General features: G+C 41.4%; 1 protein-coding gene across 1 annotated transcript in view; it reads left to right on the top strand.

Annotated features, from left to right (window-relative positions):
- The first annotated feature begins 4711 nt into the window (after positions 1–4711).
- The window catches only part of SYNPR (synaptoporin), a 327584-nt gene continuing 322054 nt past the window's right edge, over positions 4712–10241 (top strand). Inside the window, exons 1-2 of the mRNA XM_023200533.1 lie at positions 4712–5145; positions 5277–5342. Of these exons, the coding sequence (XP_023056301.1) occupies positions 5128–5145; positions 5277–5342 (84 nt within the window). The 5' untranslated portion in view covers positions 4712–5127. The remainder of the gene's footprint in view (positions 5146–5276; positions 5343–10241) is intronic.

The raw sequence follows: 10241 nt of genomic DNA, 5'->3' as shown, positions 1-10241 counted from the left end.
ATTTGCATGTATTCAAGCCTAACGTGATTAACAAAAATCTATTTCATTTGGAACAAATGTGGAAATAGAAATAGTAAAAGCATTTTATAATTTAAGTTCACATTGACCATCCATATATGAATTTTTTTTTTTTTTTTTTTTTTTTTTTTTTGTGCCATATTCTTGCTCAGTCGCCCAGGCTGGAGTGCAGTGGCATGATCTCGGCTCACTGCAAGCTCTGCCTCCCAGGTTCACACCATTCTCCTGCCTCAGCCTCCTGAGTAGCTGGGACTACAGGCGCCCGCCACCGTGCCTGGCTAATTTTTTGTATTTTTAGTAGAGACGGGGTTTCACCGTGTTAGCCAGGATGGTCTCGATCTCCTGACCTTGTGATCCGCCCACCTTGGCCTCCCAAAGTGCTGGGATTACAGGCATGAGCCACCACACCCGGCTCCATATATGAATTTTTATATCAGTTATATTTGTTAATTAAGAACGATCCTATTTGAATGCTAAGATTTTCATAAGAAGCCTATGAAATCTTATGATGTGATGAAGTTTTAAACCAAACGAACATGTATACATATTCTTGCATGTTTTTTTTTGCATCCATTTAAGACACAGGAGCATAAGAAAGTAAAAATGTTTTATTTCATCTTTGGACTGAGAGATAATACTATACTTACTCTAAAATTAGAGTTTTTGAAAATATTTCCACACGATCTCCTGTCCTGTGTACCAGTGGCCCTATGCAAAATCAAACACACAAACAAATAAATGCACAGGCATGCTATTGGCCTTTGCTTTCATATTTACTTACTTAAGGAAAGATTTGGAAATTTCAGGTTAGCAGCATGAGCAGAGGGTTAGATATACAACATTTTGACAGACTTCCACTCTTTTCCATGATTTTAGATTTCAGAACATATGGGTAGTGTTTCCTCTTGTATTAAGTTGCTGCAGATAAAGTTTTAAATTAGTTTTTTCTCTTTGTCACAAGAGACATACGAATATAAAACCCAGGTATATTTTCCTGTGAGAACAAGATTTAATTTGCCTGAATAATGCAAGTTCTTCTATTATAGCTTGGTCCTTTGGTTTGTATAGTTTGACTCAAGATTAACCCTCTGAGATTCCAAATGGTTGGTTTTGTAACTTGATTTTCATTTGCTGATTTAGCAAATGTTGAGCTTTACTAAATTGGGCTGAATGTATTTCTTACTATAGTGTAAGCTTTGTGAAGGCAGGAACCTTGGCAAGCTGTTTACAGTACCTAGAACAGTACCAGGGCACGATAGGCACTCAGCCCTTACTTGCTGAAGTTTCTCAACCTTGCACCATTGACACTTTCCAGAAAATTCTTTGTTTTGAATAACTGTCCTCTGAATTGTAGGATATTGAGCAGCATCTCTTGCTTCTGCCCTCTAGAAGCCAGTAGTGTCATCCGCTGCCCCCTCCCCCACCTCGTTGTGACAATCAAAACGTCTCCAAACATTGTTACATGTTTTCCAGTGGAGGGAAGGGTTCAAATCACCCTCTATTGAGAACCAGACGACTGCAGTAAATAAATGGATTGCCTTGCATATCAAAGGAAGTTTCATAGCTATGGGTGCCTGGCCCAAAACAAAAGATAATTTGGAAATTATTTGATTTACATAATCAATACAGGCCATCAAAATGGATCATTTATACCCACCAAAGTTAACTTTATCCTTCATCTATTGTGATAGATTCGTTATAGTAAGAGGGAAATTACTTTTCATCACCTTGGGGCAAAAGAGAATGGGTCACCCTTAGTCACTAATAGTAATATTGTGGCAGTGTTTATATCATCTGTCCTATCTCCCCCAACCTAGTTCTTTAGGGAACCCAATGTTATTTCCAGGTCTGAATACAGAGGTTCTAACCTAAAGTCTACAAAATATTTAACATTGCAAATGTGATATGAAACTCTGGGTTATTTTGGTGATGCAGCTGTTGGAAGCTCATACATTTCTGGAATGGGAAAAGCATCCTCTGACAATGTGCAATTGTTGTCTAAGCTATTACACTGCCATTTGCCACAATTTTGACTTCCTTCACATGGTGTTTGGAGAAATGGAAAAAAATATGCCACCATATTAGTCAGAAGGAACATTGGATGTGAAGAGAGACCTGAGGGAGTAGGCTCAGTAATCTCACTTCTTCTGTGCCAAGTTTTCAACTCAAATGATCTGCAAGTAGGCAATAAGTCTCTCTCCCTGTATAAAGAGATATAAATATGTAGATGACCTAAGGCAAGTTACATAGCCATTCTAAGGGTAGAAAAGGGGAAATTATTATGATACTTAAATGATGTATGTAAAGCACTTAGTACAATGCCTGGCAGGTAGCAGGAACTCAACTGGTAATAGCTATTACAATAATAATTACCATTATTAAATATGTGGAGGAGATCTCATACCCTGTAAGCCAGTTGACTACCATGCAAAGAGGATGAGTACAAGGACCATGAGATCATATGAACCTAGGGTGGAATTTTGGTTCAGCTACTTTACTAGCTGTGTTATCAGTCAGCTTAGGTTATGTTGTGCTACAGTAAGAAAAGACCTAAATTTTTCAGTTGCTTACACCCCAAAATGCATTGTTTTTTTTGTTTGTTTGTTTGTTTTTTTTTTTTTTGCTTAGCTTCATGTCCATCAAGGTCTGGTTGCAGCTCTGCCTATGTCATCCTTACACTAGGACCCAAGTTGTCAGAGTAATCTATGTAGAAATCATATTCATCATGGTAGAAGGAAATAAGTTGGCAAATCACTTGGCGCAGAAATGCACACATTACCAACAAAATGCCCATATTTTGTTGGTCAAAACAATTCACATGGCTACCTCTTGGTTCAAAAGGCAAGGATATGTAGATGGGAAGGGGCACTGCAAAGGGCGGCAGGACATTGCTACAATCTACCCTGCCTCTGATATGGACCTCTGAGTCTTCACCTTTGCTTCTGTAGAAGTGATCTGTAACTTACACATGCTGAGGGATTGTGAAATGCAGACTGCCCTAGATATGCTATCTGCAAAATCTCACTGGATTCTCATAAAAAACAGTTAAGATAGGTATTTTGGCTCCATTTTACAGATTAAAACAAAGAAACAAACTGAGGTCTTGAAGAGGTTAAGTAACTTCCCCCATAAGATCATATACATATATGGTAGGGTACACACTAAGTAATTGATAGTGTTAGTTCTCCCCCCAACCCTTCCCCCATAGTTGCATAATGGCTTATTTTTGAAACAACTGTTTCTAATTGTTTCAGGCTCTATCTGCATGTAGGAAGAGCAGTAGGAACAAAACTGCCTGACTGCAGATGGTGCAAACAGTCCACTGGAGTACCTACTAACTACATTTCTAGTTTTTCTGTAGCGAAATTCACTAGCAGGGGGCATTTACCTAGAAGCTGCCTCCCCCTCCCCAACAGCGAATTACTGATTTCCGTATTTCTCATCCACTTCTACATATCAAATACCTGCCCCCCGACACACACACACACACATGAACTCCAAACCATTTTGGCAAATCTTTGTAGTAAACAGATGGACTATCTGTGTTGCTGGGAGACTACTCATAAATGGAATCCAGTCCAAAGGGAGTGAGAAGGAAGAGGACATATCACTACTTGACGTAGTAGCTAAGAACTCTCCTCTCTCTCCTCCTTCTCTTCTTCTTCTTCCTCTTCCTCTTCCTTTTTCCCCTTCTTCTTCTTTTCTTTTTCTGATTAAAAAAAAATCAATTTTGACTTCACTATCTGCTAGCTGGGCAACCTTGGGCAGGCCGCTTTCCTTCCGTGGGCCTCAATTTCCTCATCTCTAAAATGGGAATAATAGTATTATTAACTTATGGAGGTTTGTAAATATTTAATGAAGTAATGGTTTGTAAAGCCCTTAGCACAGTTTTCAGCTCATAGAAAGAACTCAGTTGTTCGATTGTTGTTGTTTTTATTATAATCAGCAAGATTAGCCCACTAAGAGGAAACAACATGAACCACCTTTCACTAAGTTTCAAGAAAAGAGTCTAACTTTGGAGGAGTGACCCAGAGTTATAAGTTTGGTGGGGAAGTTCATTTGGGGGTCAGATCTCAGGCAAAAGATCTCAGAAATAAAATGAGTTTGAAAGGTACCTAAATTTCATTCCCTGTTTAGCCTTTCATGAGATGTTTTACCTTGGCCAGTTCATCCTTGCTAAATCTGTTTTCCACTGGCACATGGTCCCACATTCAAGATTAATTTGTTTCCATCTCTTCTCTCTAGGCAGTTTCCTCCGTCCTGGTCCTCTGCCCTGGCATCCACAGGCCAAGATGGATCCCCTGCCCTGTGCCCATGGCCCCTGTGCTCTGCTTTGCATCACTGTCCAGACCACATTGCAAGTTTTGCTTCCGCTTCTGCTTCCCCTGGGGGAAGTGGCAATGCTTATCCTGTTTTTTTTTTTGTGTGTGTACTCCAGCACCTAAGCACTGCCTGCCCACAGGAAGGATGCTCTATAAAGGCTGGAAGGAATGAAAGAGTCAACAAATAGTTATTTTTTATTTTTAGGTATTTATCATTATTATTATTATTTTGCTGTTCGGAAGTCATCAGAACTCACACAGATGTCCCATGTAAGGTGTGGGTGTCTTCCTCCTACCTGGAAACCCCTTCCTCAGGTGGACAGCCGTCTTGCTGACCGTTCCAAGCCCGCTTTCCCAAACCGACAGACCTCAAGTTTCCCCAGAGCCAGAGGGCACCGGGCGCACGGCTGAGCCTGCACCAATGCCTGTGGGTCCTGCCTCGCCCACCTCCTCGCCCTCCCCTCTGGAGCGCGGCTGGCCAATGACAGCCTTCTCCTGGCTGCATGGGTTTCCCCCTCCCCTGTTGTCTCTACCCTGCCCCAGCTCTTCCCTGCCCACCCCTCGCTGACTCGCCTTGCCTCGCCTCCCCGACGCTCTGGCTTCCCGGAGCGCAGAGCCCAGCGTCAGCGAGTGGGCTCCCCGAGGCCCCCTGCCCTCGCCGGGCTGCTCCAAGGTGTCGCTCCTCTGGCTGCTCCCGAAGGGGCTTCTGGCCCTGAGGACGGTGGTGCCAAGAGAACTTCCTTTTTAAAAAGAACTGGTGGGTGAGAAGAGCGAGTGAGGGCGAGCTATGGACCCTGTGAGTCAGGTGAGACAGAACTGGGCAGGGCGGCTGGCTGGGAGCGGGGCGAGGGGGCGGGGGGTGCCGCGGCTTGGGAGAGGCACCCCCAGCCCCTTCCTCACGCTTTGCTTTCTCTCTCTCGCCTCGTTCCCCCAAAGCTGGCCTCTGCGGGCACCTTCCGGGTGCTGAAGGAGCCCCTTGCATTCCTGCGAGCCCTGGAATTGGTGAGTAGCAGTGTGTGTGTACAGGGAGGGGCGCCAGGCAGCGTGCCATCGGGTGAGGAGAGGTCGCATGGGGTGCTCCCTGCTCGGTTCTGCTCCAAGCCGGAGATTCAACCCTCAAGCCGGAGATTTCTATCCTGTCCCCTCCTAAGGTGCCGTTCCAAGGTGGTAGGGACAAGATTGAGGCGCTCTGCTTGGAGGCGGGAGTGTGGACGCATTTTTGCAGGCGCTTAGACAAGTGTCATCTCACCTCACCGCTTGCAGACGAGCAGGGACTGTGGAAAGAAACCTCCCCCTTGGGAGATGGGGGAGGGGGACGCTTGGAGGAGCTGCCGCTGGGCTCTGGCCCCTCACCTGGACCTTCGCGGGGATGAGGGGATGGGTGGAGGACCCATAGCTGAGCGGAGGAACCGGGAAGACTTGGCCAGGCTCAGAAAGTTGGTCAGAACTGGGACAGCTCCTCGGCGGGACTGGGATGCTGGAAGCGCGTGTTCTACTGCTCCGCGGGAGCTCCAGGGAGGGAAAGATGCTGCGAAGCTATTACAGACTGTTATAGACGGCGGCGGGTAGAGAGCAAAACTCCTTTCTTCCCTACTATAGTTTCTTTTCTCTGGCCACTCCTCTAGGGCTTTTCTGATTACACCCAGAAGAGCCCACCAGCCTGTTTGCCATGGCTTTCTTCAGCGACTAGGCTTCAGGAAGTTGTATTCCACTTCTGTAAAACCACCCTGACGCTCCTACTGCAATTTGTGTATGGGCAGAGGAGTGAGGCACAGTAACGGTTACCCACAGGGCCACAGAGCCATGTCAGTGTTGTTGGCTGGATGATGGTTATTCAGAGTGAAATCTGCAGGCCACACGTTTCGTCTTGCTAGGAGCTCCAAAAGGCAAGCAAACCTATCTGAATAGAAAGTTCAAAGCCTGTCATGTAGCATTAATCACAGGCCCTAACACTGACTAGCTGGGAAATTATGTAAGAGCCTGTTCTCTGTTCCCAGATCTTAGCTCTAAGGGCTTGTATCTGGCAGTGACTACATAACTGTGATGATTGTTTACACGGATGATCTACAAGATAATTACATTTACCTTGTTTGTAGACTTGAATGAAAATGCATGCGTATATCAATTTTACATACACCAAGACAGCTTTTGGAAGGCTTGAATTAGTGGTTCAGAGCTGGCTATTCTCAAACTGTTTGCCTTACAGTCAAGTTAGATAAGCAAGCAATCATCACAGTTCTGGAAACTTTCAGTTTGCTTTCTCAGAATTCTGCCCACATTCATTCATTCAGCCATTCAATAAATATTTCCTGTGAAGTAGTGGCTTTTAGGGAAGAAAATAATAGCTTCATTGTCAAGTTATTATCTCTCAAAACCCAGTTCAAAGACCTGGCATCATTTTCTGACACAATCTCTTATTGTCTCACACTCTCACCTATCCGAAATACTAGTTCGTGTTCAATACTGTGGCAACATGATTTTGTGCCATTGCTCCTCACACAGTCTCTACTGGTATATAAAAAGGTGTTTGTTACCTGGATGAACTTGTTCAAATTACACATTTCTGGACACCAAATCAAAATATTGGGAAGATGGTGCCCATGAATCTGCATTTTAAGTAAGCTCCCTGTATAACTCTTATCCACATTATAATTGGCGAACCACCGCTCTAAGCTATACCAGATCCCTCCAAAACTCAAAACCCCCTTCTACCTCAGTGCCCTGGCTATTTCTATTCACACTGTATGGAATGTCCTCACCTTTCAAGCCTAAAAAAAATGTTTGTCTTTTACCTCAACTAAATGTTACCTCCTCAATGAAGCCTTTTCTCGTATTTATTCTTTCTTCTTTTCCTCTATCCCAAACTGAATGATTCACCTCATTCTTTGAACTTCCACTAGATTTTTATTCATTCATAATAATCTATCACACTGCAAAATACTCTTTTATAGTTCCCCCCTCTTTGGGGGAGGTGTGTGTGTGTGTGTGCAGGAGATGTGTATGAGAGAGAAAGAGTGAAGTAGAATAAAGGTTACTAAGTTACTACATTTAAATTATTTGCAGTCCTTCCCCTCTATCTTCTAGGATTCTAAGGCTCCAAAGAGGAAGGGCTTTTTGCTTGTACCTCAGTAATTAGACTCTCATTTGTGGAAGAGAACATGAATAGTGGACAAAGCAAATTTTAAAAGTCAGATAAGTTAGTTGGTTGATCTACGTTTTAAAAGAGCTGAGCCAGAGACATGAGGAGAGAGAGAGTACTAGTTGCTGAAAAAGCTAGTAGTGAACAGAGAGAAAGAACATACATTCTGCATGCACATAATGGCTTGAGGAGTCGCTCTGAGATATCGTTTTCTGTGGGAGATATTGACAATGAGAGGAAATGTGATTTCTTATAGATGGCAGAACATTGCTTCTGTTTGTCTCTGTTTCCCTCACTGGTTCCTTTCATAGTGCTTGGTTAAACAGCAAGTAATCAGCAAAAATTGTAAACCGGTAATGACGGAGCACTTAAAATATCCCAGTTTATCCTGTTTCTGTGAAAGTTTTACAAAGCAATAGACAGCAGCTTTAAACTTGACAGTGTATTTAAGCTGCAATTTCCCCATGCTGTAGAAATAAACATGCATGTAAAGATATATGTGTCTTAGTTTTGGGGGTTGCTATAACAAAACACCATAAACTGGATAGCTTATACATGCTGTAGAAATAAACATGCATGTAAAGATATATGTGTCTTAGTTTTGGGGGTTGCTATAACAAAACACCATAAACTGGATAGCTTATACACAACAGAAATTTATTTCTTGTAGTTCTAAAAACTGGAAAGTCTTAAGATCAAGGTGCCATCAGATTCATTGTTTAGTGAGGGCCTACTTTCTGGTTCACAGATGGATCTTCCTTGCTATATCTTCTCATAGCAGAAGGGAAGAACTCTAATCTCATCCGTCCCTTATAAAAACACTAATCCCATTCACAAGGGCTCCACATTTATGAGCTAATCATCTCCCAAAGGCCCCACCTCCTAAAAACATCACTTTGGGAACTATATTTCAACATGTGAACTTGGGGGAAGGCGTAAACATTCAGATAATAGCAATATTCTCAAGAATATTTATTGCAACATCATCTGTAGTGAAAAGGACTGGAAATAACTAGTAAGTCCATTATAAGAAAATAATTAAAGTACAATTCATCATGTTATGAAATATTATATTGCCATTAAAAAGAATGAATTAGCCAGGCGTGGTGGCTCATGCCTATAATCTCAACTCTTTGGGAGGCTGAGATGGGAGGATTGCTTGAGCCCAGGAGTTCAAGACCAGCTTAGTCAACATAGGGAAACTGTGCAATTCTGGAACATATTAATTAAAATATGCCTTAACATATATTGCATTTCTAATTCTACTATTTAGTGCAACAGAAGACATTTCTTTTGACAGGAATATCAGCTTAGTCAGCAGATATTTGATTCTTCAGTGTTTAATTTTTTTCATTAGTTGAAGTGACGTTTAGTTTTGTTAAAATTATAACCAAACTATTTTCACATCATCCTGTAAGTTAAGTGATATCAAACATAAAAGACATGTTCTCATTTGTCTGATGCATATCGTTTTTCTATAAGCGATCGTTGCTTTTAAAATCAGAAGACTATATTATTCTAATGAACGTACTGGATCTAAATGGGTATGAGATTCCATATCAAAAAGATATGCTATATGTTATTTGACGGAAACTGAAAACAAATTCTGTAAAACTGTTAGTATCAAAAAGAATAGGAATACATTCTTCTTGTCCACATTATGATCAAATAAATATAATGTGAGATTGTAAAAAAGGAAAAGAAATTTAAAACATTAGGCACTGTGGTGCATGTCTATAGTCCCAGCTACTTTTGAAACTGAGGTGGGAGGATCCCTTGAGCCCATGGGGTCAAGGCTACAGTGAACTGTGGTCCCTTCACTGCACTTCATCTTGGACGACAAAGTGAGACATTGTCTCAAAAAAAAAAAAGAATTTAATTAATATGCATTGACCTGCAGGTAAATATATCACTGCATTTGATAAAATTCTTAAGTGAGAAAACGTAAGTTTTATTATTTGTATTTGATAAAATTGCTAAATGGAAAAATCAATATTTATCCTTTTAATAAACATGTAGATAATTTATTCAATCATATTTCAAATAATAGAGTCCCATATTTGCACAAATAAAAAATACAGTTTTGTATGTGAGTGTGCATGTGTGTAATTTGTATGAACACAGAGGGAAGTGTAGATATAAAGCACTGAACTGTTAAAACTGATTTTTTCAGGGGGGTGTAATTTGAGATACAGTAGGTAGAGAATGGGAGAGGCTGATGGTAAACTGTGGTATACAGGAAGAATTGTGAGCATATCACCTGTCTACAGTTGTGCACACACACAAGAAATTCTTTAAAATTGCTCATATTTTACATTATTTTCTATGGATTACGTACATGAACTGGTATTACCTTTAAAGTCATCTTCTACTTTTGGATTTTATAGCCTGGGGAAAAAATCCACTTTGTTTACGTGTTCTTTCCTTAGGAAGGGTTCACCGATACAGTAGATTTAAACTCTTAATAACATATAAAAGTCAAACCTTGAGGGGAAAGCTTTAGCCACTTTCAAAGACTTGCAGGCAAAACTCCCATATCCTTAATCTCTGCTTAAATGAGGTCAGGGTACTTTTCACTATCTTTTAGGTCAAAACGGAAAAGTTGGGACATAGCCCTGACTCTGGTGGTCTTTTTCATTTATTCCCTGATGATAAAATAGGTCCAGAAAATCTCTTAAGCCATCATTTGGAAACGGCAAAATATGTATTAAACTTACCCTTTTTCAGACCACTCTGAAAAACTAAGTTGGTATAGTCCTGTC

Source organism: Piliocolobus tephrosceles, chromosome 2 (genome assembly GCF_002776525.5).
Source record: "Piliocolobus tephrosceles isolate RC106 chromosome 2, ASM277652v3, whole genome shotgun sequence".
In the NCBI taxonomy this organism is placed as follows: Eukaryota; Metazoa; Chordata; class Mammalia; order Primates; family Cercopithecidae; genus Piliocolobus; species Piliocolobus tephrosceles.
This window is presented reverse-complemented; position numbering and strand designations above follow the sequence as displayed.